Source organism: Capra hircus, chromosome 12 (genome assembly GCF_001704415.2).
Source record: "Capra hircus breed San Clemente chromosome 12, ASM170441v1, whole genome shotgun sequence".
In the NCBI taxonomy this organism is placed as follows: domain Eukaryota; kingdom Metazoa; phylum Chordata; class Mammalia; order Artiodactyla; family Bovidae; genus Capra; species Capra hircus.
The window spans coordinates 859,015-880,862 of NC_030819.1; the positions used below are offsets into that span (position 1 = coordinate 859,015).

The 21,848-nt window shown below is 56.6% G+C and overlaps 1 protein-coding gene across 4 annotated transcripts in view; it reads right to left on the reverse strand.

Annotated features, from left to right (window-relative positions):
• Positions 1-19,300, reverse strand: part of ARHGEF7 (Rho guanine nucleotide exchange factor 7) — a 101,493-nt gene extending 82,193 nt beyond the window's left edge. For all 4 annotated transcript variants that reach the window (XM_018056342.1, XM_018056338.1, XM_018056339.1 and 1 more), the window contains exon 1: positions 18,823-19,300. In XM_018056342.1, coding sequence (XP_017911831.1) covers positions 18,823-18,987 — 165 coding nt within the window. In that variant the 5' untranslated portion in view covers positions 18,988-19,300. The remainder of the gene's footprint in view (positions 1-18,822) is intronic.

Consider the following 21,848-nt stretch of genomic DNA (forward strand, 5'->3'; position numbering starts at 1 on the left):
GGCCACAACGTGGACCATGTGGAGCTTACGTGTGCTTACAGAACACGTGGCCCATGGCCAAGCGGGTACATCGTGACACGCACGCGCAGTGCTGTGAGGCATCCCGGCTGCTGCATAACCACGCATTCACAACACGTGGGCCAAAAGGGCCTGACCACCACCGTCTTGCCTAACTTGCTCTCTCCCTACAGAGTCCCCGGAGAAGGCAATGGCACCCCACTCCAGTACTCTTGCCTGGAAAATGCCATGGACGGAGGAGCCTGGTGGGCTACAGTCCACGGGGTCGCTAAGAGTCGGACACGACTGAGCGACTTCACTTTCACTTTTCATGCATTGGAGAAGGAAATGGCAACCCACTCCCGCCTGGAGAATCCCAGGGTCGGGGGAGCCTGGTGGGCTGCCGTCTATGGCGTCGCACAGAGTCGGACACGACTGAAGCGACTTAGCAGCAGCAGCAGCTACAGAGTCCCGGGACGGGAGCCGGCCCCCAGGAGCAGAGCTGCCTGCTGCCTGAACGGGGCGCTGGGGGCGGCATGCCTCACAGGTCCGCTCTCTGCCTCATGGACAACGCAGCCTCCTTCCTCGACCGAGATGCCTCAGGTTAAGGTGTGCCGTGTCCGCAGCCACTACACTGCCCACCCCCCCTCCTCAGGTGTCCGGGAGGGGTCCGGGCCGCCTGCCGCGGCCCTGGTTTACCGCTGTGCCCCCTCCAGCCTCTCCCCACACAGTGAACCAGGGGCAGCAGTGGGGCTTCGGAGCAGTACCAGCCTCCTGCTCAACCAGCCCTCCCGGCTCGAGACCCCGTCTATCACTTTTAAACAACCTGAGAAGCTGCACTGAAGCCTCTGGGCCAGAAGACGAGACACTCTGGAGACCACCTTGCAGAAGCTTTGTTTTCACCCGCAGGTTAGCGCGGGGGAGGTTTGAAGGCATGCGGAGGGTGCTGGCTGACTTTGCAGAGAGGCTGAGAAGCCAAACGGAGCCTTCACCCGGGAAAGAAACCTGAATACGGGGAAAGGAAACAGCTGAAGACACCAGCTGGCAAGTGCGCCTCTCCATAAATAGCAGCTGAGACCCTCCCCGGAGGGCAGGCCAGGGACAGGGCGGCCGCAGCCCAAACGCTCCTGCCGTAAAAGCCTCTCGCGTGCAAGAAGCCAGCTGAGACTTCATATTAACAGCGAGTAATAAAAAGGTGATAAAAGATCGTTATCGCCAAGAGCCTGGAGTATCTGCAGAGCACCAGCTGAGTCATGGAGGGCTGGAGCTGTCAGACGTGTAGCTGGGAGACACGTTTTCAAACGGTCACTTGGAAAAACAGACCTTCCTAGGTCAAAGACGAGGCTGCCAACGCAGACTCCAGAGTTCTGGATCTTCCGTACCACTCTAGCTGGAGGATGTCCCTGTACACGCACAATCTGCCAGTCACCTCACCCCTCGGCTCAAATCGTCAGCAGCTCTCCATTTCAGCAAGGGTAAAAGCCAGAGTACTTTCAGAGAAGGAAAAGATGAGGCGTGGACTGGAAGGAGGAGCTCACTGCAAAACACACGTCCAGCCAAGGGCTTATACCCAAAACATACAAAGTATGTTCCACAAGAAACCAGACGAGCCAGTGAAACAATGATGAGGCGCGGACTGGAAGGAAGAGCTCACTGCAAAACACACGTCCAGCCAAGGGCTTGTACCCAAAACATACAAAGTATGTTCCACAAGAAACCAGACGAGCCTGTGAAACAATGGGCGAAAGGCGCGAACAGTCTCCTCACCAAAGAGGGCACAAGACGGCGTCTCACTGCACCTCGCTGTTCGCTGAGCCCGGGACAGGCAAGGCGGAGCTGGAAGAAGACACTTCACTGGCAGCGGCGAGGCAGGCATCCTCTCCTCTCTACTGGCCGACACAGCAGCACCCACGACGACACAACTCAGCTCAACGCGACTCTCTCCTGGACCTGACCCGCCTCAGCTGCACGGAGCGTTTCAGGTGGTGCTTACATCATAGGTCATCGCGCACGCACCGTGCTATAAACGAGCTCGGCTGTTACATAACCACGTATGTACGAAACGTGGGGCCAGAGTGTGAGGACGTGGGGAGAGAGAGCCTGACCACCGCCATCTTGGCTAATTCGCTCTTTCCCTCCAGATGGCAACGGAACTGACAGATGAAAAGATGCCCCAGGTCAGCTGTCATCAGGGAAGTGCAGATCAACACTGCAGCGAGACGCCCCTGCACACCCGTGAGGTCCTCGCCAGCCTGGGGCGACGGCAGCCCCATCCCCGCCCGGCAGGAACACGAGCCACACAGGCATCGCGGAAGACGGCTCCTTCCAAAGCCGAGCATCCTCCCACCCAAGGTCCGGCACTCTTGCTTCCGGGGTCAATTCGCTTTACCCAGATGGGTGGAAAACATGTCCATGCGAAGACCTGAATACCAATGTTTACAGCAGCTTCATCCATAACTGCCCAAAGCTGGCCGCAACCAGGATGCCCTTCCGTAGTGAGTGAGTAGACAGACTGCGGTCCACGCAGACAATGGGAGACCGCTCAGTCATAAAAAGAAGCGCGCAGTCGAGCCGCAGGAAGGCGCATCAGACACTTAGATGCACACGACCGGGTGGAGGAGGCCAGTCCGAAAAGGCTGCACACCGTGTGACCCCGGCAGAGGAGAAGCTGCCAGGGACGAGGGGAGGGCGTGGGGTGGACAGGCAGAGCGCAGAGGAGTCTCAGGGCCGTGAACCATCCCGTGTGAGCCCGCGATGACGGACATGCGTGGTGCCCAAGCGCCCAACTGCACAGCGCAGGGCGAAGCCTCACGTCCACTGCAGACTTTACTCGGTGTGCCAGCACCGCGTCGTCCACTGCGACAGCTGACACGCGCTGGTGCAAGACGTCGACAGCAGGGGAGAGTGGGGAGGGCTGGACGGAAATCCTCTATGCTCTCTGCTCAGTTTTTCTGGAAACCTAAGACTGCAAATAAAGTCTACTGGGATTTTAAGTCAATGATCTTATGATGGCTGAGCAGGCCTGCGCAGGCAGCTCTTCCATGCCCTCCCTGACCTCACTGGCCAGCCACTACTCTCCCCCAACCCACAGTGAACTCTGCTGTTCCCAGAATTTGCCAGCCAGGCTCCAGCCTCAGGGCCTTCGCAGAGGCTCTTCCCCTCGCCTGAAACTCCCTTCTCCCCGACATCCAGGTCTCACCTTTGCTCACATACATTGTCTTTGCTTAGATGTCACTTCCTGGTCCACCTACCTACCGACCAGATGCAAAACTGCATCACCCACCTGCTGACACCCCTGCCCCCAGGCTTCTCCATAGCTCCCACCACCTGCTGGCACCCCTGCCCCCAGGCTTCTCCATAGATCCCACCCTCTGCCCCCAGGCTTCTCCTTGGCTCCCACCATCTGTGGGCACCCCTGCCCCCAGGCTTCTCCATAGCTCCTACCCCCTGCTGGCACCCCTGCCCCCAGGCTTTTCCATAGCTCCCACCACCTGCTGGCACCCCTGCCCCCAGGCTTCTCCATAGCTCCCACCACCTGCTGGCACCTTCTGCCCCCAGGCTTCTCCATAGCTCCCCACCCATGCTGGCACCCCTGCCCCCAGGCTTCTCCATAGCTCCCACCACCTGCTGGCACCCCTGCCCCCAGGCTTTTCCATAGCTCCCACCCTCTGCCCCCAGGCTTCTCCTTGGCTCCCACCATCTGTGGGCACCCCTGCCCCCAGGCTTCTCCATAGCTCCTACCACCTGCTGGCACCCCTGCCCCCAGGCTTCTCCATAGCTCCCACACAAACACGTGATGCGATCCATGTGCGTGCCCAGAGAGCCTCCTTGCACATGGAGCACACATCTCCCACGCAGAGTCCGTGTGATGAGGGCCAGGTCTCAGCACCTGCATACAGGGATACAGGCACTGAGCATGTTATGTCAGGTGAATTAACGGTCACAACTTCACTGGCACTAGAGTCTACTCATTATTTGTGGCTTCCCTGGTAGCTCAGACAGTGAAGCGTCTGCCTGCAATGCGGGAGGCCTGGGTGCGATCCCCGGGTCGGGAAGATCCCCTGGAGAAGGAAATGGCAACCCACTCCAGTACTCTTGCCTGGAAAATTCCACGGATGGAGGAGCCTGGTAGGCTACAGTCCACAGGATCACAAAGAGTTGGACACGGCTGAGCAACTTCGCTGGCACTAAGGCCAGCGCCTGTGACTCGACTGGGTACCAGAACCACTTGGGAATAGCTTCCAAAAGTGAAGGTGAGTCATGCCGACATCACCTGGAGCCAAAGAGGAAGGCAGCTGGTGTGACGTGAGGGCTGAATATCCGGCCCAGGAACCATGCATTAAAAGCGCACGGAGATACACTCACCGTAGCCAAAACGGCCGAGACATAAAGGCCGCTCTGGGTTTCAGCAGAGACCCATAAGCCTTTTCTGTCGAGGCTGACAGATGCATCCTGTTACCGAAGGCTCCGCCTGAGGCCGGCCGCCAGCCGCCGCCCTGCGCTCCGAGGGCAGCCAGCACGGGCTCTGGGCTCCGCTCCCCTCCATGGGCACCAGGCCTCAGTCAGCCGGGCGCCGCCGAGTGCCAGCGCTCTGGCTTCAAGGCCAGCTCCCTGTCACTCAGGATGACCGCTGACTCCAGGTAGGGCCCATAACCAGCTGGCTGGCTCCCCCAGGCCTCGCCTCCTGCCCATGGCCGGCACCGGGATGGCTGTCCAGGAAACCCGCGTGGGGACAGGCTGCTCTGTGCTCCGGTCCTAAGCCTCACCGGGGAGCCGGAACAGGCTGACGCCGCCCTCCCGGAATCCCAGCCTGGGTCGGCTGTCTCATCTCGCCGCCGCCCACCACGTCCCCTTCCTTCGGTCCCTTCCTCCCTGTCCCTCAGTCTGAGCAGACCAAGTTCCCGGGCCCACGGATTTGGTCTCCTCCCCTCGAGTTCTGAGCCCGTGCAGTGAGCTGGGCTTCAGTTACTCTACATCTCAGCTCGGTAATTTCCACATTTCTTTCGTTACAAGTCCTCTTTCTTTGCTAAGACTTCCTAGCTTTCCATTTGTTTCAAAAGAATCTGTAATTGTTTTCTGAAGCCTTTTTATGAGGGCGGCTTGAAAACCCTTGTCGGGATTCCAGCCCCCTTCACCTGAAGGAGATGGCCCCTGAAGGTCACCACGGCAGTACAGTATCATCTGGAAAAGCCGCGTACGTGACCGCACTTGGGTGGTGGGGTTGCCAGAAATTGTCTTCTTCGGTATCCAGTGACAACATGCACTTTAAATTGGCCTTCGTTGTGCAGTCGCTAAGCTGTGTTGGGGCTCTTTGGTAACCCCATGGACCGAGCCTAACGGGCTCCCCGTCCATGGGATTTTCTAGGCAAGAACACTGTAACACTTCCTTGTCCGGGGATCCTCCCGACCCAGAGGTCGAACTCACATCTCCTGCGCTGGCAAGTAGATTCTTTACCACTGAGCCACCAGGGACGCCTTCTTAATTGGCTGCTGAACTGAAAAGCACAGACTCCTCAGCAGTGGTGGAAAGCCAGCAACAAGCCACGGACCCCTACAGACCTGCAGAGAGAAGGGTCCCCGGCCTAAGGACCCAGGCCCACCGCCCGTGGGAGGCAGCAGGAGGAGGCACAGCCCTGCGGACTCCCACACTGAAGCGTGTTTTCACCTGGAGCTGGACGCCGCCCGGCCCCAAGCCCACAGCACGGCTGCTCTGCCTCTCCCCTTAAAAGCCTCAGTTTTAGACAGAACCCTTACCTACAAGTCCCTCTTTTGGTAGCTTTTAGTGACTCATCCTCTTATTGAGCTACAGGTCCTCCCAACCCTAATATGAATATTTCAAGGATCCTGCCTTAAGTGCCCTGACTTAAATAAAATAGTCATCAAATCACAAGCAAGCTTCTGAGCTTGGTCTCTTAATGGAGACTGTGTTTCTCTTCTGTTTTATACAAGAATTTCTAGAAGTAAACAGACAGGGGAGGAATCCCATTTTGCAGATAAATTCCAAGTGCCCCTTCCAATTCAAGGCAGGATTTCTTTCCAAGCGCTCTACCGCCACGTTTCAAGGCTCCAAAAGCCCACCGTGAAGCAGCCTGGGGTCCGCTCCGCTCTGAACTGAAAAGCACTAGGTTAGGGCATTTCCCAAGCACAGGGGTGGGGAGCACACCAGGTCAGCAAGCAGCCCACGCTCACCTGTGGGGAAGCCCCCAGGGGCTCACACCGTGGTCCCCTGTGCTTGCAGCGCCATGCAGGTCATCGGGCTGGCCCCAGGTTATAGCACCGCCGGGCCGATGAGCTTGGGGGCTGTGAGTGGTCCTGAAATGTGCCCCCTGGACCTGCAGCGTCAGCATGTCCTGTGCACCCATCAGAAATGCCCACCCTCCGCAACCTGGACTGTGACATCAGAAACTCTGGGTGGAGCCCAGCAGTCTGTGTCTTCACAAGCCATCCAGGAGGTTCTGGGCACACTCGCGTGTAAGAACCATGTAACCACCTGTGCCAAAGGTGCAAAGCGAGGAACCGCCACCGAACCAGCTACTGCCAACTGCGATGTCAGCAGCTTCACTCGTAACTTTGATGTAAAATTGTAAACATTTTTATACAAAAATTCATTGTTGGGCAGCTATGCTTCCAGCTCTAAGAAAAAGGAAAAGGAAACCATCCCAAGCCAGAAATTTCAAGGCACAGGCTCCTCAGCGGAAGTGAGAGGTGGGGGAGAGAGGGAAGAGATGACTTCCTGCAACGTCCTTATCAACGATGCTGTCCCCACCACGCGTGTGCACGCTCAGTCGTGTCCGACGCTGTGCGGCCCCACGGACTGCAGCCCACCAGGCTCCCCCATCCCTGGGACTCTCCAGGCTAGAATACTGGAGTGAGCTGCCATCTCCTCCTCCCGGGGGTCTTCCTGACCCAGGGATCAAACCCACATCTCCCGAGCCTCCTACACAGGCAGGTGGACTCTTTACCACGAAGCCACTTCGTCCTCTCAAAGGAAAAAGACTAAGGAGGAAAAACAACTGATGAGCCCCCACCCCCCACACAAGGAGACAGACTGGAGGGTGTGGGTTTATTGCTTTGAATGGGAAACTGAAGTGAAGTGAAAGTCGCTCAGCCATGTCCAACTCTCTGCGACCCTGTGGACTACAGGCAAGAATACTGGAGTGGGTAGCCATTCCCTTCTCCAGGGGATCTTCCCAACGCAGGGATCGAACCCCAGTCTCCCGCATTGCAGGTGGATTCTTTACCAGCTGAGCCACAAGGGAAGCCCAAGAATACTGGAGCGGGTAACCTTTCTCTTCTCCAGCAGATCTTCCCGACCCAGGAATCGAACCAGGGTCTCCTGCCCTACAGGCAGATTCTTTATCAACTGAGCTACAGGAAAGCCCTTGAATGGGAAAGATAACACCCGAAAGCTAAACATTGCTTACACTCACCGAGGTTGTTTAGGGACAGTATTCCCAGTAATCACTTGATTTACTTTCATCTCCCTTCATTTATTATAATATGTAACTAATTGGGAGTGTTTTCTACATGAGAAAGAGAGAGCAAGGCCCAGGAGAGATGTGCGTATATTCACAAAATTATAAAACAAATAGTCTTTGACTTCAACCTGAACTTCCTGAAAACTGTACACTGACATCCCTAAAAGGCCTTCCCTCCAATGGATCTGGATTCTCAAACGTCAGCAGCACGTAGAGACAGCCTAGAGTAGCAGGTTCTCAACCACCCCTATCTTTACCTAAAAAGCCATTCACTCACTGTAAAATGAATCAAACCGGGGAGATTCAACACCTGACGTGAATTCGTTTATGATAAGAGAGGGGTTTCCCTAGCATTTCAGTGGCAAAGAAGCCACCTACCAATGCAAGACACGAGTTCGATCCCTGGTGGAGAAAGATCCCACATGCCGCGGAACAACTAAGCTCAGGGGGCCACACCCCATGAGCCCGCGCCCTAGGGCCCAGGACCCGCGCCTCCTGGGCCTGCGCCCTAGAGCCCGAGAGGGGTTGGTGGCCCGCACCCTAGAGCCTGGGGGCCCCTGCCCCCTGGGCCGGCGCCCTAGAGCCAAGGACCCGCGCCTCCTGAGCCCACGTGTCACAACTCCTGAAACCACAGCAAGAGAAGCCGCCACAGTGAGAAGCCTGGGCAGGAAAACTACAGAGTAGGCCCCGCTCGCCACAAGTAGAGAAAGCCTGCATAGCAACGAAGACCCAGCCCAGCCGAAAGTGAATGTTAAATTTTTAAAAAGAGATTTTCAAAAAAAGATAAATTGATTTTTTTTTTTGAAGTTGTAAATCTCAGAGGGGCTCAGACTGACCACTGCTCAGCCTCAACACACTGGCCGGACTTGAACCCATGTTAAAACATGTAGGAAGTCAGGGAAAAACCACACAGATGTTTTTTCCCTGAAGCCACTGAAAGCAACAGAGTTTTCTAAAGTCTCCTTTATCAAGAAAAAAAAACTGCTGAAGCTCAACTTCCTCTTAAGAAGATTTCCTACAGTTGATGAGCATCAGGCTGTGAAAACCCACCCCAAGTTCACGCATCCTCGGATCCCACGGGCCCCCACTCTCTCAGCCCCACACTCTGCTCCCCAACCTCCGGGTCCATGCTGCCCCAGTTCCGACAACATCCCCTAGTCCCTACACTCAGCGCCCCCCCGAGCACAGGTGCCCTTGGTAACATCACTGACCACTAGGCTGACTGCTCTGGGTCTTCCCCCCATTTTTCCTCATCAGTCTAAGAGGGTCATCAATTCTGTGGAGTCTTCTCAGAGAATAAGCTTTGGGTTTTGCTGTCTCCAGTAATTTTCCGCTTTCCACGTCCCCGGTCGGTCATCGAGTTCTTCTTTATTCTGGTTTGTCTGTTGCTCACTTTGGGTTTAACTTGCCTTTACTGTTCTAGCTCCTTAAGATGGCAGCTCTATTCCAACCCACAGAAGACTTAAAGCCCGTGCAGGGTGCGTTCCCGCTCACTCCCGGAACTATTTATAAACAGGATGCCTTAAGACTCACACCCAAGTAAATAGTTACTGTGAGTTATCTGAAGACCCAGGCTGGGCTCGCGGACAAGGCAGTTACTCGGGTTCAATCTACATAACCGTGTTTGGTCAGAGGTCAGCGGAAGGAGAAACAAAACCTTCCTCCCCATTCCTCTTCCACAGATGAAGTCTGGGAGCCGCTCGGCTCCAGGCTCTCCCCACCCAGAGGCATGGCTTCAGAGCGTGCTGCCCTCTGGAAGCTTAACCTTTGCCAAGAGGCTGCTGAGAATCTAACCCCGTTCTATTTATGGGCCTTGTTTTCAAAGGAAACAAAAATGCCTTAACAAATAGAAGACCCACAACCAGAAAACTTCACGTTTCCATGAGAAGAAATCTGCTACGCACGTTGCTGAGCAAGGCAGTTTCTCCAGCACCGCAGAGAGACAGCCCTGCGGTCACCAGAGAAGTGGAGGCGGAGGGGGTGTGCGTTCCCACGCCTCTGGCTCCTCCAGAAGGCCAGCAACCCGGCCTAGGGGCCAGGACGAGGCCTCCCCAGCTCCCAGCTTTCTGTCAGAATTCCTACAGCATTCTTCACAGAGTGAAGGACAAAGTCATAACCTTTCGGTATGCGTTCCTGGATCAGGAAGATTCCCTGGAGAAGGGAATGGCTACGCACTCCAGTGTTCCTGCCTGGGAAATCCCGCAGACAGAGGAGCCTGGTGGGCTGCGTCCATGGGGTCACACAGAGTCGGGCACGACTGAGCAACTGACCGCACAGGCACACACAGAAAGCAACAGGCTTTTTCAGAAGGTCTATATTCCTGACAAAAGCCTCCTGAACAAATTTACTAACTTCAGCTGGAGTTAAAAGTCCCTTGTGAACTTATGAACAATGGTGTGTCAAACGTTTTAATCAGATCTTTTTAACAACTAAGATGCGTCAGTTACCCAAAGTATATTTTCCTCTAAGATATCACTGAGCATAAACACATTATATTTCAAAAGTCAGAAAATTAATTTGCCCAATTAAATTGAAGTAATAAAAAAAATTTTAAGTACAAAAAAAAAAGTCTCTTATGAACTTAGGCCATCTCAAGCTCAGGGAGTCGGTGGGAAAGTGTGTTCCCAGCAGAGACTTAGCAGTGAGACACTCAGGATGGAGGGGAAAGGGCCACCACAGGCCAGAGGGTTTGCAGATAATCCAAACCAGGCTGTTCTAAGGATTTCTGCTTGACTGCTAAAAAAATCATGCTGCCAGAACATGACTTCTGCCAGGAACTGCGACTTCAAAGCAAAGCTGGACGCCAGGGCTCCCGCTTTAAATAAAAGCATTAGATGTAAGCAGGGAGAGGCTTCCAGTGCTACAGTTGTTTGGTTCTGAATCGCATGCACCTTCTTTAGAGAAAAGATAGGGACCTCATCGGTTCCTTTCTAAAGGCTGCTCTCGGGGTAACAGCAGTTACAGTCACGCACAAAACACCACTTGAGCTCTCGAGCCGTGTACCGCGCCCACCCGCCACCGGAGGCTGCAGAACAAGCAGCCACAAAGCCTCGGGAGCCGCTGCAGCGAGCCTGTGCTTCTGTCCGCGGGGCCGCGCGCAGCTCGCCTGGGCTCACGCGGCAGCGGGGACCTCTGATCAAGGTGGCAGCTCTGGTGACCTCGCCTGGACTGGCCCATGAATGGGCTCGGAGGGCTGCAGGTAGGCCCAGGAGGGTTCAGCAGGCACAGCTGAGCTCTTGGCCCTGTGGTCTTGCATCCCGCAGCATTTGGGGCCCGGGCTGGTCCCGGGTGCACACAGGCTCTAAGAGAGCATGGAAACACACCAGGCTTCCTGGGAACTGCTGCCTGCCCCTGTCTGCCACATCTGTTACCAGAACAAGTCAAGGTCAGCTCAGATGCAAGAAGTGAGGAAACAGGCCCCACCCCACCCCTCGATGGGAAGAGCTGCAGTGTGACTTGGCAAGGGGTGAGGAGCGTGGCTGCAGGGGCGCAGTGAGGAGGGGGCGGGGGGGCCTCCTCCGTAACCTACCATGGCCCTTCTCTAATCCGCTGTGTGCCCTACGAAGCTGACCTCCATGGAGGCTGACCTCTATGCCCCATTGCCCCAGCAGTCCTGGAGACCCCATTCATTTAGACTACAGTGTGAATGACTCCCCCCAGGCTGTACAGTGCTCAACCTACACAGCCATATGGTGCTGCCCTCAGCGAACCTGCCTGTAAAATGATGAGTCTGGGCAGCATGGTGCCTTGACAATGCCTCCCACTGAGAAGTCACAAATGCTTTACACTTCGGACCCTACGGTCTCTCTGGACCGCTGGAAAAGGCAGCACAGAACACACGTGTGTGTGTGTGTCCCCGTGTATGATGGGCACAGTAGCGTGCACACAGCAGGAGCATAACAAATACATGGGCTGCATGTGCTGCCATCGGAGTGGAGAGTGAAATGACTCTGAACAGATGTGTTGGAAATGTACAAACATCCCACCCCTCTTCCTGGATTACAGAAGTATCCCACAAAAGAAAGGCTGAGAGCTACCAGTTTGGTTCATAAAACGAGAAATACAGAGCCAAAGTTAGACAAAGAAAGATAAGGAAATAAATGATCCAACCCTAACTTGGTAGAACTGAGGAGGAGAGGAAACATCAGAAATCGTACCCAGGACACACACGCCCAGGACAGCCCGGACGCCCTCCCAGTGTCTGACAGGGGGCTGGCGGGCCTCACTGCCCATCTGTGGCTCTGGGCCCTTCCCATGCACGAAACCCTAGACGCACGAAACCCGAGCCCCCAGCCAGCCCTCTGGCCCCTCGGGCCAGCAGCTGCGTGCGCTCAGCAGCTGCGCGGGGATCTTCAGCTAAGCAGAGGACCCAGGAACCAATCCGTGGTCCCACCGCCCCAGACAATGGTATCCATGAGGGTGAGAAGGAAGGGCCGCCAGCACCCTGAGACGGCAAGAGCCTGTCCAGCTGTGAGAATAAGGAAATACTCCCGGATGTGGGTGGCCTTAAGGTCCAAGTCCTGGCTTAGCGTTTTCCTGGACATAGCACAAGTTTCAGGCGTTGATCTATAAAAGCATCATCTACGAGGACCTGGCCCGCAGCCGGCACTGCACACGGCCCCTCGCGTCCACTCACTCACCCTAGGAGCAGCCCTCCTGGCCTATGAAGCCGTTTCCTCCAGACAGCAACGGTCAACCTTGACTTTCTCTCTCTCTCACCCTAGGAGCAGCCCTCCTGGCCCATGAGGCCGTTTCCTCTAGACAGCAATGGTCAACCTTGACTTTCTCTCTCTCTGTCGCTCAGTCGCGTCCGACTCTTTGCGACCCCATGGTCTGTAGCCCGCCAGGCTCCTCTGTCCATGGGATTCTCCAGGCAGGAATACTGGAGTGGGTTGCCGTTTCCTTCGCCCAGGGATCTTCACAACCCAGGGATCAAACCCACGCCTCCTGTGTCCCCTGTACTGCAGGCGGATTCTTTACCCATTGAGCCATTGCTGCTGCTGCTGCTGAGTCGCCTCAGTCGTGTCCAACTCTGTGCGACTCCATAGACGGCAGCCCACCAGGCTCCCCCGTCCCTGGGATTCTCCAGGCAAGACCACTGGAGTGGGTTGCCATTTCCTTCTCCAATGCATGAAAGTGAAAAGGGAAAGTGAAGATGCTCAGTCGTGTCTGACTCTTAGTAACCCCATGGACTGCAGCCCATGAGGCTCCTCCATCCATGGGATTTTTCCAGGCAAGAACACTGGAGTGGGTTGCCATTGCCTTCTCCAATTGAGCCATTAGGGAAGCCCTAATCTTGCTTTTAGGAGGAAGAAAGTCAGGCTCAGAGAAGTCGGGCAGGTTGTCCAAAGTCACACAGCAAATGGACAATTCTGGAGCACATCCTGGGACCACCCCACGGTACAGGTCCCGGGGGCAGAGTGGGTCTTGGGAAGCGCTGGGCCTCCCAGCACCTGGTGCTGCCCTGGGCAGAGGTGAGCTCCCAGACGGTGTGCGGGACCCTGGCTACCTTCTCCTGACCCCTGTGCAATGCCAGCCTGAAAGTCTAGAGACAGTCCCACCAAGTAAATGAATTACACACACACACACACACACACACACAGACATACACAGACACACATACATAGACACACACACACACAGACACACACACAGACACACACACACAGACACACACACAGACACACACAGACACACACACACAGACACACCCACAGACACACACACACACACACACACACACACACACACGGCATTGTTTTAAATCTCAGCTTAGATGGATTCTGAGTGAACTCAGGGTCCGAAGGTCCAGGAGCCCCAGCGGAGCTTAGCAGGCGCCAGGGCGAGAGCTGAACACTTGTCCGTGGGGGCGTCCTGCGCAGGGCCACCGCTCTCGGAGACTCCCGGGACCGGCTCCAGCGCCCCGCTTCCCTGCCGTTGCCCCGCCGCCAACCTGCGCCTGCGCACGGCAACACGCCGCCCCTTCCCTCCCGGGACGCCCGCGGACGGCGGCAGACCTAACCCTGCGCTCTCGTCCGCCGTGGCCGCTCCTGGCAGCGGACTTCCCGCCCTGGCTGGTGACCCCCGAAGCAGACGGGGGCGCAGCCGGGGCTCACCGAGGCCACCTGGAAGGTCCCGCCTGGGGCCGCCGGCACCCCCGGGGGATGCCCCCAGCTCCTGCCAGCGGGGTGCCTGGGCTCGGCACACCGCAGGGCCTCGGGGTCCTCCCCGTGAAGCGGGGGCCACGTGGGGCCACAGCAGTTTAGCCACTCGGGGCGCTCAGTACTTTCTGGAAAGGAGACGCATCTGACGGTGGGCTGCGCTTAGAGAAACGCGGGAAGAAGGCCACCCCGCTGCCACGTCCATCCATAGCACGAGGCCCCAGGAGAACACAGGCCGCGCCCTCCCGCCCCAGGGCCCCGGGGACATCTCCCCCGACAAAAGGCCAGCCTGCGGCCCTGCCCCAGCGCCCGCAAACCCAACTCCGCACGCGTGTGCCTGCGCGTGCGTGCGTGCGTGCACGCGCTCGGGAATGCTGGCATCGACACCCCAGCACTTCCAGCGTGCCTCCCGGGAGACGACGCGAGGCGGTCCCAGTGGAATGGAATTTAGTTGCCTCTGCTTTGTTCTGAGTGAAGCAGCAAGCGCAGTTATGGCCCCTCTCTCCTCTGGTGCTGAGTAGTATCTGAAAGTCTCTGCTTCAAAAACAGATGTTTCTTATGACAAAAGGAACTATCCTGAAATCTCAAGCAGTTTTATTAGAAGCAACTCAATATAGCAAGTAATACCAAACGTTAAAGATGTTTTCTCCTTACAAACACAGGAAGTCACGCGTTCTGGAAACTTTCCCTCGGAGAGCTTCACCCGAGATGACCAGGTGTTTGTGGCAGCTACAGGGCACGGGCTTCCAAACCAACTGGCCCGGAGTAAGGTCCTCACACTACCCCACACTGCCGACCACATCCTTCTCAGGGGGCCAGAAAAAACACACACTTCTCCAGGTGGATGCTCAGAACCGCTCGCTGTCCAGTGGCCACTAGGACTATATTTTTCTTCTACCCCACCCCAACCCAGAATCTCAAGAATGAGCAGAAAGCAAGTCAGGAATCAGTTCCAGGCAAGAATCCTGGAGTGGGTTTCTTCCTCCTCCAGGGGATCTTCCCCACTCAGGGACTGAACCCGGGTCTCCTGCATTGTCAGGCAGATTCTCTACTGCTGAGCCACCTGGAAAGCCCCGATCAGTCTGGGGAAAGAAACACCATGCTCTAACCCACGCCTCGGAAGACTCAGCAAAGGCTGGACAGCCCAGAGCGCGTCCCTTCCAGCTCGCCATTCCCCAGCCCCTCTCCGCCTACACCGGACGTTCTTTCTGACTTTCCCCTCAGCCCCACACTGCTCTCGTTTTTAGAATTATGTCTTCTCCTGGACTCAAAGCCTTAAGAACTCGTTATGCTGTCTTTTTTGTCTCCCATAGCACCTTGCACCTACAGGCACGTAAACACTTAATAAGCTGATTCATTCAAACTTACTGTGCAACCTGTTATGGGTTGGGTCATGACCCCAGAAATTCATATGTTCCAGCCCCAAGCCCCAGGGCAGAAGGGGACCTTATTTGGGAACAAGGTCATTGCCAATGTAAACAGTCAGCCTTATTCTGGGAGGGCGGCCCTCACCCACTGACCCGAGTCCTTATGAAAGGGGCATCCGGACATAGTGGAGACCCCAGGGGGTGCCCCAAGCCAGGAACCAGCAGAGACCTTGGGGGGGAGGGAGTACAAACCCCTAACCCCTGCAGAGGGTGCGGCCCTGCCCACCACGCCGTCCCCAGGGTGTGAGAGCGTGCAATCCTGGTGTGTGAGGCCGGGTCTGCTGGTCTTTGCTGCGAAGTCGCAGGAAGCTAGCGCAGCCCAGCGGCTCCCACGAGTCTGAGTGCACACCACACCTCGGGTATCAGCAGGGCCACAGGGCAGTGCGTGTGACTCCACAGATACAGGCGGCGAGAGGGTCTCCTGGCCACACTTGGTGGCTTATGGTGTGTGCTGTGTTCCTGGGCGGAGAGAGAGGGAAGCGGGTCCCTGAGTGTTTGAATCGAGCAGCATCACCTGCAGCAGTAACAAGCGACACTGAAGCAGCCCAGGGACGCCCCGGTGGTGCAGCGGTTAGGACTCCACACTCTCACCGCCCAGGGCCGGGGGTCACTTCCTGGCGGAGGAACTACGACCCCGCCAGCCACGAGGGGCATCCAACAACCAGGTAAGTAAGTAAGTAAAGCCGCATTTCACGACTCCTATCATCCGAACGTGTCCTCCTGGTCGTACAGGAGTTTCAGAGGTTGGGGCATGATAGCCTCTCAATTTTAGCCCCTCTGACTACATGGTTCAGAGCCGGTTAAAGTGTTACCTAAGGAGCTAGGTGCCCAGAGGGCTCCCTGGACCCTGCGGCCTCTGTGTGTTTCTCATCACGGAGGGAGCGAATGACGGAAGCAAACAGTGTGGGCAGGGCAGAAAAGCATCCTGGCTGTTACCAGACAGAATCAGAGCGGCAGGGGCTCACCCAGGGAGACCGAGCAGGCCTCAGAACACCCACTGTTCTCTCCCCTTCGGCAGAGAGGACCCCCTCGGCAGCAACAAACTGCATGTCTCGCCTGAACCGCTCCTGGAAAGTTTCTGAGCCCCTCCTGTCCCCGTCTGACCTTCTGCCTAAAGAAAAGCAGGCCACATGAAGGGAACCTCGACAGAAAGCTTTGCAAAGCGAGCAGAACAATCTGAACCGAGATGAACTTCCCTTTCTTTCTTCACCCTCTCGCCGGCCCCGAAACAGAACAAAGCTACCGAAGGCACGGAACACACTGGGACATGCTTTCCTAGTGAAAGGCACACGGGCAACCCGAGCCGCCCCAGCTCTTCCCGCCTCTGCGCCACGCTCGCCTCCGTCTGATGGCTCCTTTCACATGTTGTGAATTTGCAAAAAGTTAAGCTGCAGGCTGCTGACACCCCGTTAACCAGTCTTCCATGTGTTCGTGTGGCAAGCTGGGGTCGAGTCAAGAGCCTTTCGATCCCCTGTGAACACTCGGCAAAGTTTCCAAACGTTCCTCTCTAAGGAAAAGCAACGTCCTCGGCCTGGCGTTCCCACACTGGGGTGAAGGGTGCTCAGCGTGTGTGCTTTCTGGCAAACAGGAACGGTCTCTGGTGTGCACGCAAACATGGGAAAGTTCAAGTAAATAATGTGCCTCAGGAAATGGAAAATGCTCGTGAGACTTCTGAAACCCAGGGTTTCCAGGGGCGGAGAATGGCTAATATTTTACTCCCCAAACCTACCTTTGTACCACAGAGAAGTGGTCGCTGTGTCTATAATTTGCGACTTTGACGTTGAACTTGCACTGTGGCTGGGTCCCTCTAAACAAACCAGTCGGGGCCTCGGGGCGGGGGGCGGTGATAAAGGGTGGCTGCCCTCTAAGAAGTTCCCAAACGACCACAGTTTTAGAGCATGTTGGGTTGTTTCCGTTTGGCTTCTGCAAACTAATGTTAGCCATTCCTCTCTTTGTTGCTTCCGAGATGAAAGGAGGGCTACAGTTTTCTAAGAAAATCTTTCTACAGTTTAAAACAGAGTGATTCTTGAAGTCCACCAGTCAATATGAATGCAGTTAACGTGCCAAACAGCATACGCATTGATAATGTCATGCTTTGAATCAAACAGCCTCTGAAGTTTCTTAAAGCTTTACTCTTAGAAATGGAACCGTTTTTTATATAAGCCTGTTTTGGTTAACTTAGCATGCATTTTCAATGCTTCTCAGCATCTGTCTCTTATTACCAGAGGTCCTGATATCCAGATAACAACAAAGTATTCTGAGTGCCTTGGAAGTTCGTCTGCTCTTTATTCCTGTCTTGAGCCATAATTTTATTGTGGCACCAGGCTTGCTGAGGAGCAACATTTTTACTCCCTGGACAGACAGGGGGACAGTCTTTGTGAAATGCAGATTCTGTGTGGCACCCTGGATGGGAGGAGAGTTTGGGGGAGAAAGGATACATGTGTGTGTGCGACTGAGTCTCTTTGGTCTCCACCTGAAACTATCACCGCATTGTTAATTAGCTATATTCCAATATAAAACAGAAAGTTTAAAAAAATACATTCCAAGTAAGAAAATACCCGAAACTAGTATGTGTACACAATTCAGATGAATACAGTCTTTTCTGACCTTTCAAACGTAGTGCCAGAACATGCACAGACTTAAAAGAGTCAACGTTTTACTTTCTAAAGTCACCTAATTAACATTTCATTGTTAGCAAACTGATACTGTACCGTTGGGGCCAATACACCCTATTTAAAAAATTAAATAATTTTTCCAAGTTATGGTGTACATTTAAACCATTTAAGAAACTGTTGATCTTAAGATTATGTATGGGGCCGGGGGGGGGGGGGGGGGGGAGGAACTGGGGTAAGATTGTAGTGTTTCTGAGACACGGGGATCCACCGCGTTTAAAAGCGCCCTATCGGTTCGGCCGGCCCTGCTTTGTCAGCGGAGCCAGGGGAAAGCAAAGTTGAATCACTCAGAGCAGCGGCCAAGGTTCACACTCCAGCCGCGAGGAAACCGCAAGTCACCGAGAAGGGCAGCGGGTCTGCGGGACTCGGGGTTCTGTTCCGAACCAGGGATGAACCTGAAAATGCAACCTAGGACTTGCGGCCGGCCCTGAACAACGCCAGGGCTTCCCGACCCCGTGTGCGGTCCTCCGGGTTTGGAGACAGGAGAATTCTTCCCTGGGGAGGTCAGCACACCATCTCCCAGTCCAGCTCTCCGCGACTGATAAACGATCTTTTAAAAATGCAACTGGTCAGCGAACCAGAGGCCGAAAGTCTCACACGATACCAGCAACAAAAGCTGTTCAAACAAAGCCGGGGAGGACGCCCGCGGGCGCCGCAGCCCGGTTTCGGCTCAGGTCGCCCGGAGCGGCGCCTCCTCCTGCGGGCGGGGCTCCCGCGACCCCGGCCTCCTCGGGCCGCTCCCCTCGAACGCGGCCCCCGGTCCCCGCCGGCCCCGCACACAATGGCGCCCCGAGCCCGGGCGGGATCCCGCCGCCGCCGGCTCCCCCGCGCCGCCCGCGCGCCCCCCGCGCGCCCGGGCCCGCGCACAAAGGAAGCGCGTGGGCTCCTCCGCGCGCGCGCGCGGCCACCAGGTGCGGGCGCCGGCGACCCCGCGCCCGCGCGTCTCGGCGCACCCCGGGCCGCGGCGGGGGCCGGGGGGCGGCGCGCGGCCTCCGTCCGCGCGGGGCCTCCCGCCGCCCGGGCCTCCCTCCGCCCCGGGCCTGTCCGCCGGGGGTGCGTGCGCGGGCCGGGCCGGGGGGGCACTCACTTTCTCGATGGTGCCGGGCAGCAGGCGCTCCAGCAGCCTGCAGAGGACCACCCCATCCTTCAGAGACGCCTGCAGAAAGCCCTCCGGGTCCGAGATGGTTTTCTTGGGCGACTCCAGCACGCCCAAGGTAATGAGCCACGTAACGGTCTGCTCGGCGGAATTCATCGCGGCGGCGCGCCCGGCCTGCCCGCGCCGCGAGCGCGTCTCGGCGCCGTTCACCTCGGAGCGGCCGCGGCCCGGCCGGCTGCGCCCACCGCCCCCTCCTCCCGCTCGCCCATGGAGAGCCCGGCGACGGCGATTGGCTCGGGCGGCGCCGCGGTCCGGCCGGCTCGCGCTCCCTCGCGTGCGTCCTGGCCGACTGTCAAGCGCCTTTTCATTAGATGCACATGAACCTGCGGCGGCCGCCCGGCGCCGCCCCCGCCGCCGCCTCCCGGCCCCCAGCCGCTGCCGCCGATGACATCACCGCGAGCAGAAGAAAGCCGCCGCGCCGGAGCGGCCCCGCGCCCCGACCCAGGGCCGCCCGGACCCGAACCGAACCGAACCCGGGCCGCGCCGGCCCCCGCGTTCGGGCCCGCCGCCGTGCGCCCCCGCCGTGCGCCCTCCGCACCCCGCCGGCGGTGCGCGCGCGTCCCCACCTGCGCCGCCGGGTGGACGGCCCCCGCCCCAAGGGCCCGGTGACCTCCAGGAGGCGACAGCCCGCCGGCCGCGAGAGCTCGCCGCGCCTCCCCGCCCGAGGGCCGCGCGCGCCCTTCCCTGGGTGCGCCCGGTGGGGCCCGGGGCAGCCCCCTCGGAGGAGGAGACCCGGCCGGGCTCCTCTCGCTGTCCTGGCCCTTCTGCCGCCTCCTTCGCTCCTCGGGAGACTCGGGACCTTTATTTGTATTCCTGATTCATGAATGTTTAAATGATTAAGTGCTTCCCAGAAAGCTCTTTTTATTTTTGCCAGTTTTATTTCAAGAGGTCGGGGGTGGAGGGAGCTGAAAACGAGACGTTTCCTTCTCTGCGCTACCTTGCAAGCCAATAATTACAGAACACAATGATAATTAAATCTGTAACCAGATGGGTCTCTTTCGGGGAGGAATTGATTTCCCTGCTGCTGCGGCGCTCCTTGGGGACGTGACCAGCGGGAGCGCCGTGTGGCCAGTAGCAAGCGTGCCCCCAGCCGGGAGGCCCGTCTACCCCGCTCGGGTGACCTCCCTGTCCGGGGTGCTGCGGGCCCACCCTCCAGGACCAGAAACCTTGGAGCCACCGCACGTTAAATTGATGGTGGTGTTCCAGACACTGTGGGAGGAAGGTCAAGAAAACAGCAGAACCAGAGCTGGGTCTGCACAGAGGACTGGGAAGGAAGGACTGAGAGCAGCTCAAGTCCAGACAGGCCACTTGGCCAGGTCACATGTGGTTGAGAGATGCTCAAAGGCCGGGCTATGAGCCAAGCGGGCCAGGCCTAAGGAACTCAGCCCTCTGTTCTAAGGAGGACGCTTCTTCAGACAAGGAAGTGGCACTGTACATGCCGCAGGAGGGAGCGAGCCTGTCCTTAAAAGAAGGACCGTGAAGGTGTCCGTGTGTCCGTCCGCACCCTGAGTGCTTTGCCTGTTTGCTTGCTGTGACTGCCCCTGGCAATGTAAAAGCGTCATCTACAGCGACCTCGCACTTCCCCGGTGGCTCAGTGGTAAAAAACCTGCCAGGAGGCGTGGGTTCAATCCCGTGGTCGGGAAGATCCCCTGGAGGAGGAAATGCAAGCCACCCCAGTATTCTTGCCTGGAGGCTTCCACCGACCGAGGAGGCTGGTGGGCTACAGTTCCTGGCGTCACAGTCAGACACGACTGAAGTGACTAAGCGTGCATGCGCACACAAAGAGCTTACTCTGTGCCCGGCACATGTGGAACGTATTAATCCCATTAGCGACAAAATTAGAAAACATGAAGATAAAAAAAACAGGCTTGACTCCCCTCTTCCTCCTTCTTCCAGAGCACTTCTTTTGCAACTGTGAGTTGTATTTATTTCCAGCTTCGAGTTAAGTGGTTAAGTTTTCTTTCCAGATGTGAACACAGAGTGGTTCAGAGAGCAGCGTGAACCCCGGATTTTAAGGGCCGTGTGGTGGTCACCTCCTGAGCTCCCGGCGTCTGCTCTGAGTGGCACAGTCACTGCGGCAGCCTTGGGAAGGTTCTGTCCCACGAGTGGTGGGACGGACTCAAGCCTGGGTTCTGCAGCTCCAGGGTCCATGCTTGGCACCCGCTGTCCAGACTACATCTGTCTACAGTTTCTACGAAACAGGACAGCTCCCAGCTCCATCAAGTTTTTTGTGCCCAAGGACACTTTGTCAACAAAAGGGCGTTCACCCAAGAGTAGCTGTTCACTGAGGCTCCTGTTTACTCTCATTACTGCTGAAATGGACGCGTGATTTAGAGTCGAGTCGTTACAATTCCAGATGCGTTAAATGACGTCCGTCGCTTTTAATCTAGAAAGTGGGTTTAAGGTTCAGTCCGACTTAATCAAATGGTCCTGCAGAAAGGTGGCTCCAGGGAGTGGCCTTAGGTAGCCACTGAACCGGCAGGCAAGCATTATCAGAAGGGGGACCCAGAGGCCACCTACTCTAACTGACCTCGGAAGTCCCTGAATGTTTAAATGCTCTATAGCAACCAGAGGCATTGTTACTTTGGATGTACTTTCATTTCAAAGAAGATTATTTGGAAGGCATTCCAGAAAGTAACACCGCTCAGACCTAGGTGTTTTTAAGGGTATAATTGCGCTCACTATCCAAGGTGGGCATCTGGTTAAGCTTAACATTTTTCCAAGCTCCTGTGCAGGAGAACTCTTTGCTCTTCTGGGTTGGTGCCAGTTAAGAATATTGCTGGCTGAGGATTTGACCTTGTCTGTGAATGCCCTTTGATGCACCCAGAAAGATCGTGGAAGGGCTCTCCACACAGGCCCAGGCCCCCCAGTTTCCTCCTTTCTCATGAGGACTTGAGCCTCATTCCCAGCTTGGCTGTCTGTTCATCCGATGGCCACATACAGCCCACTGTTAGAGC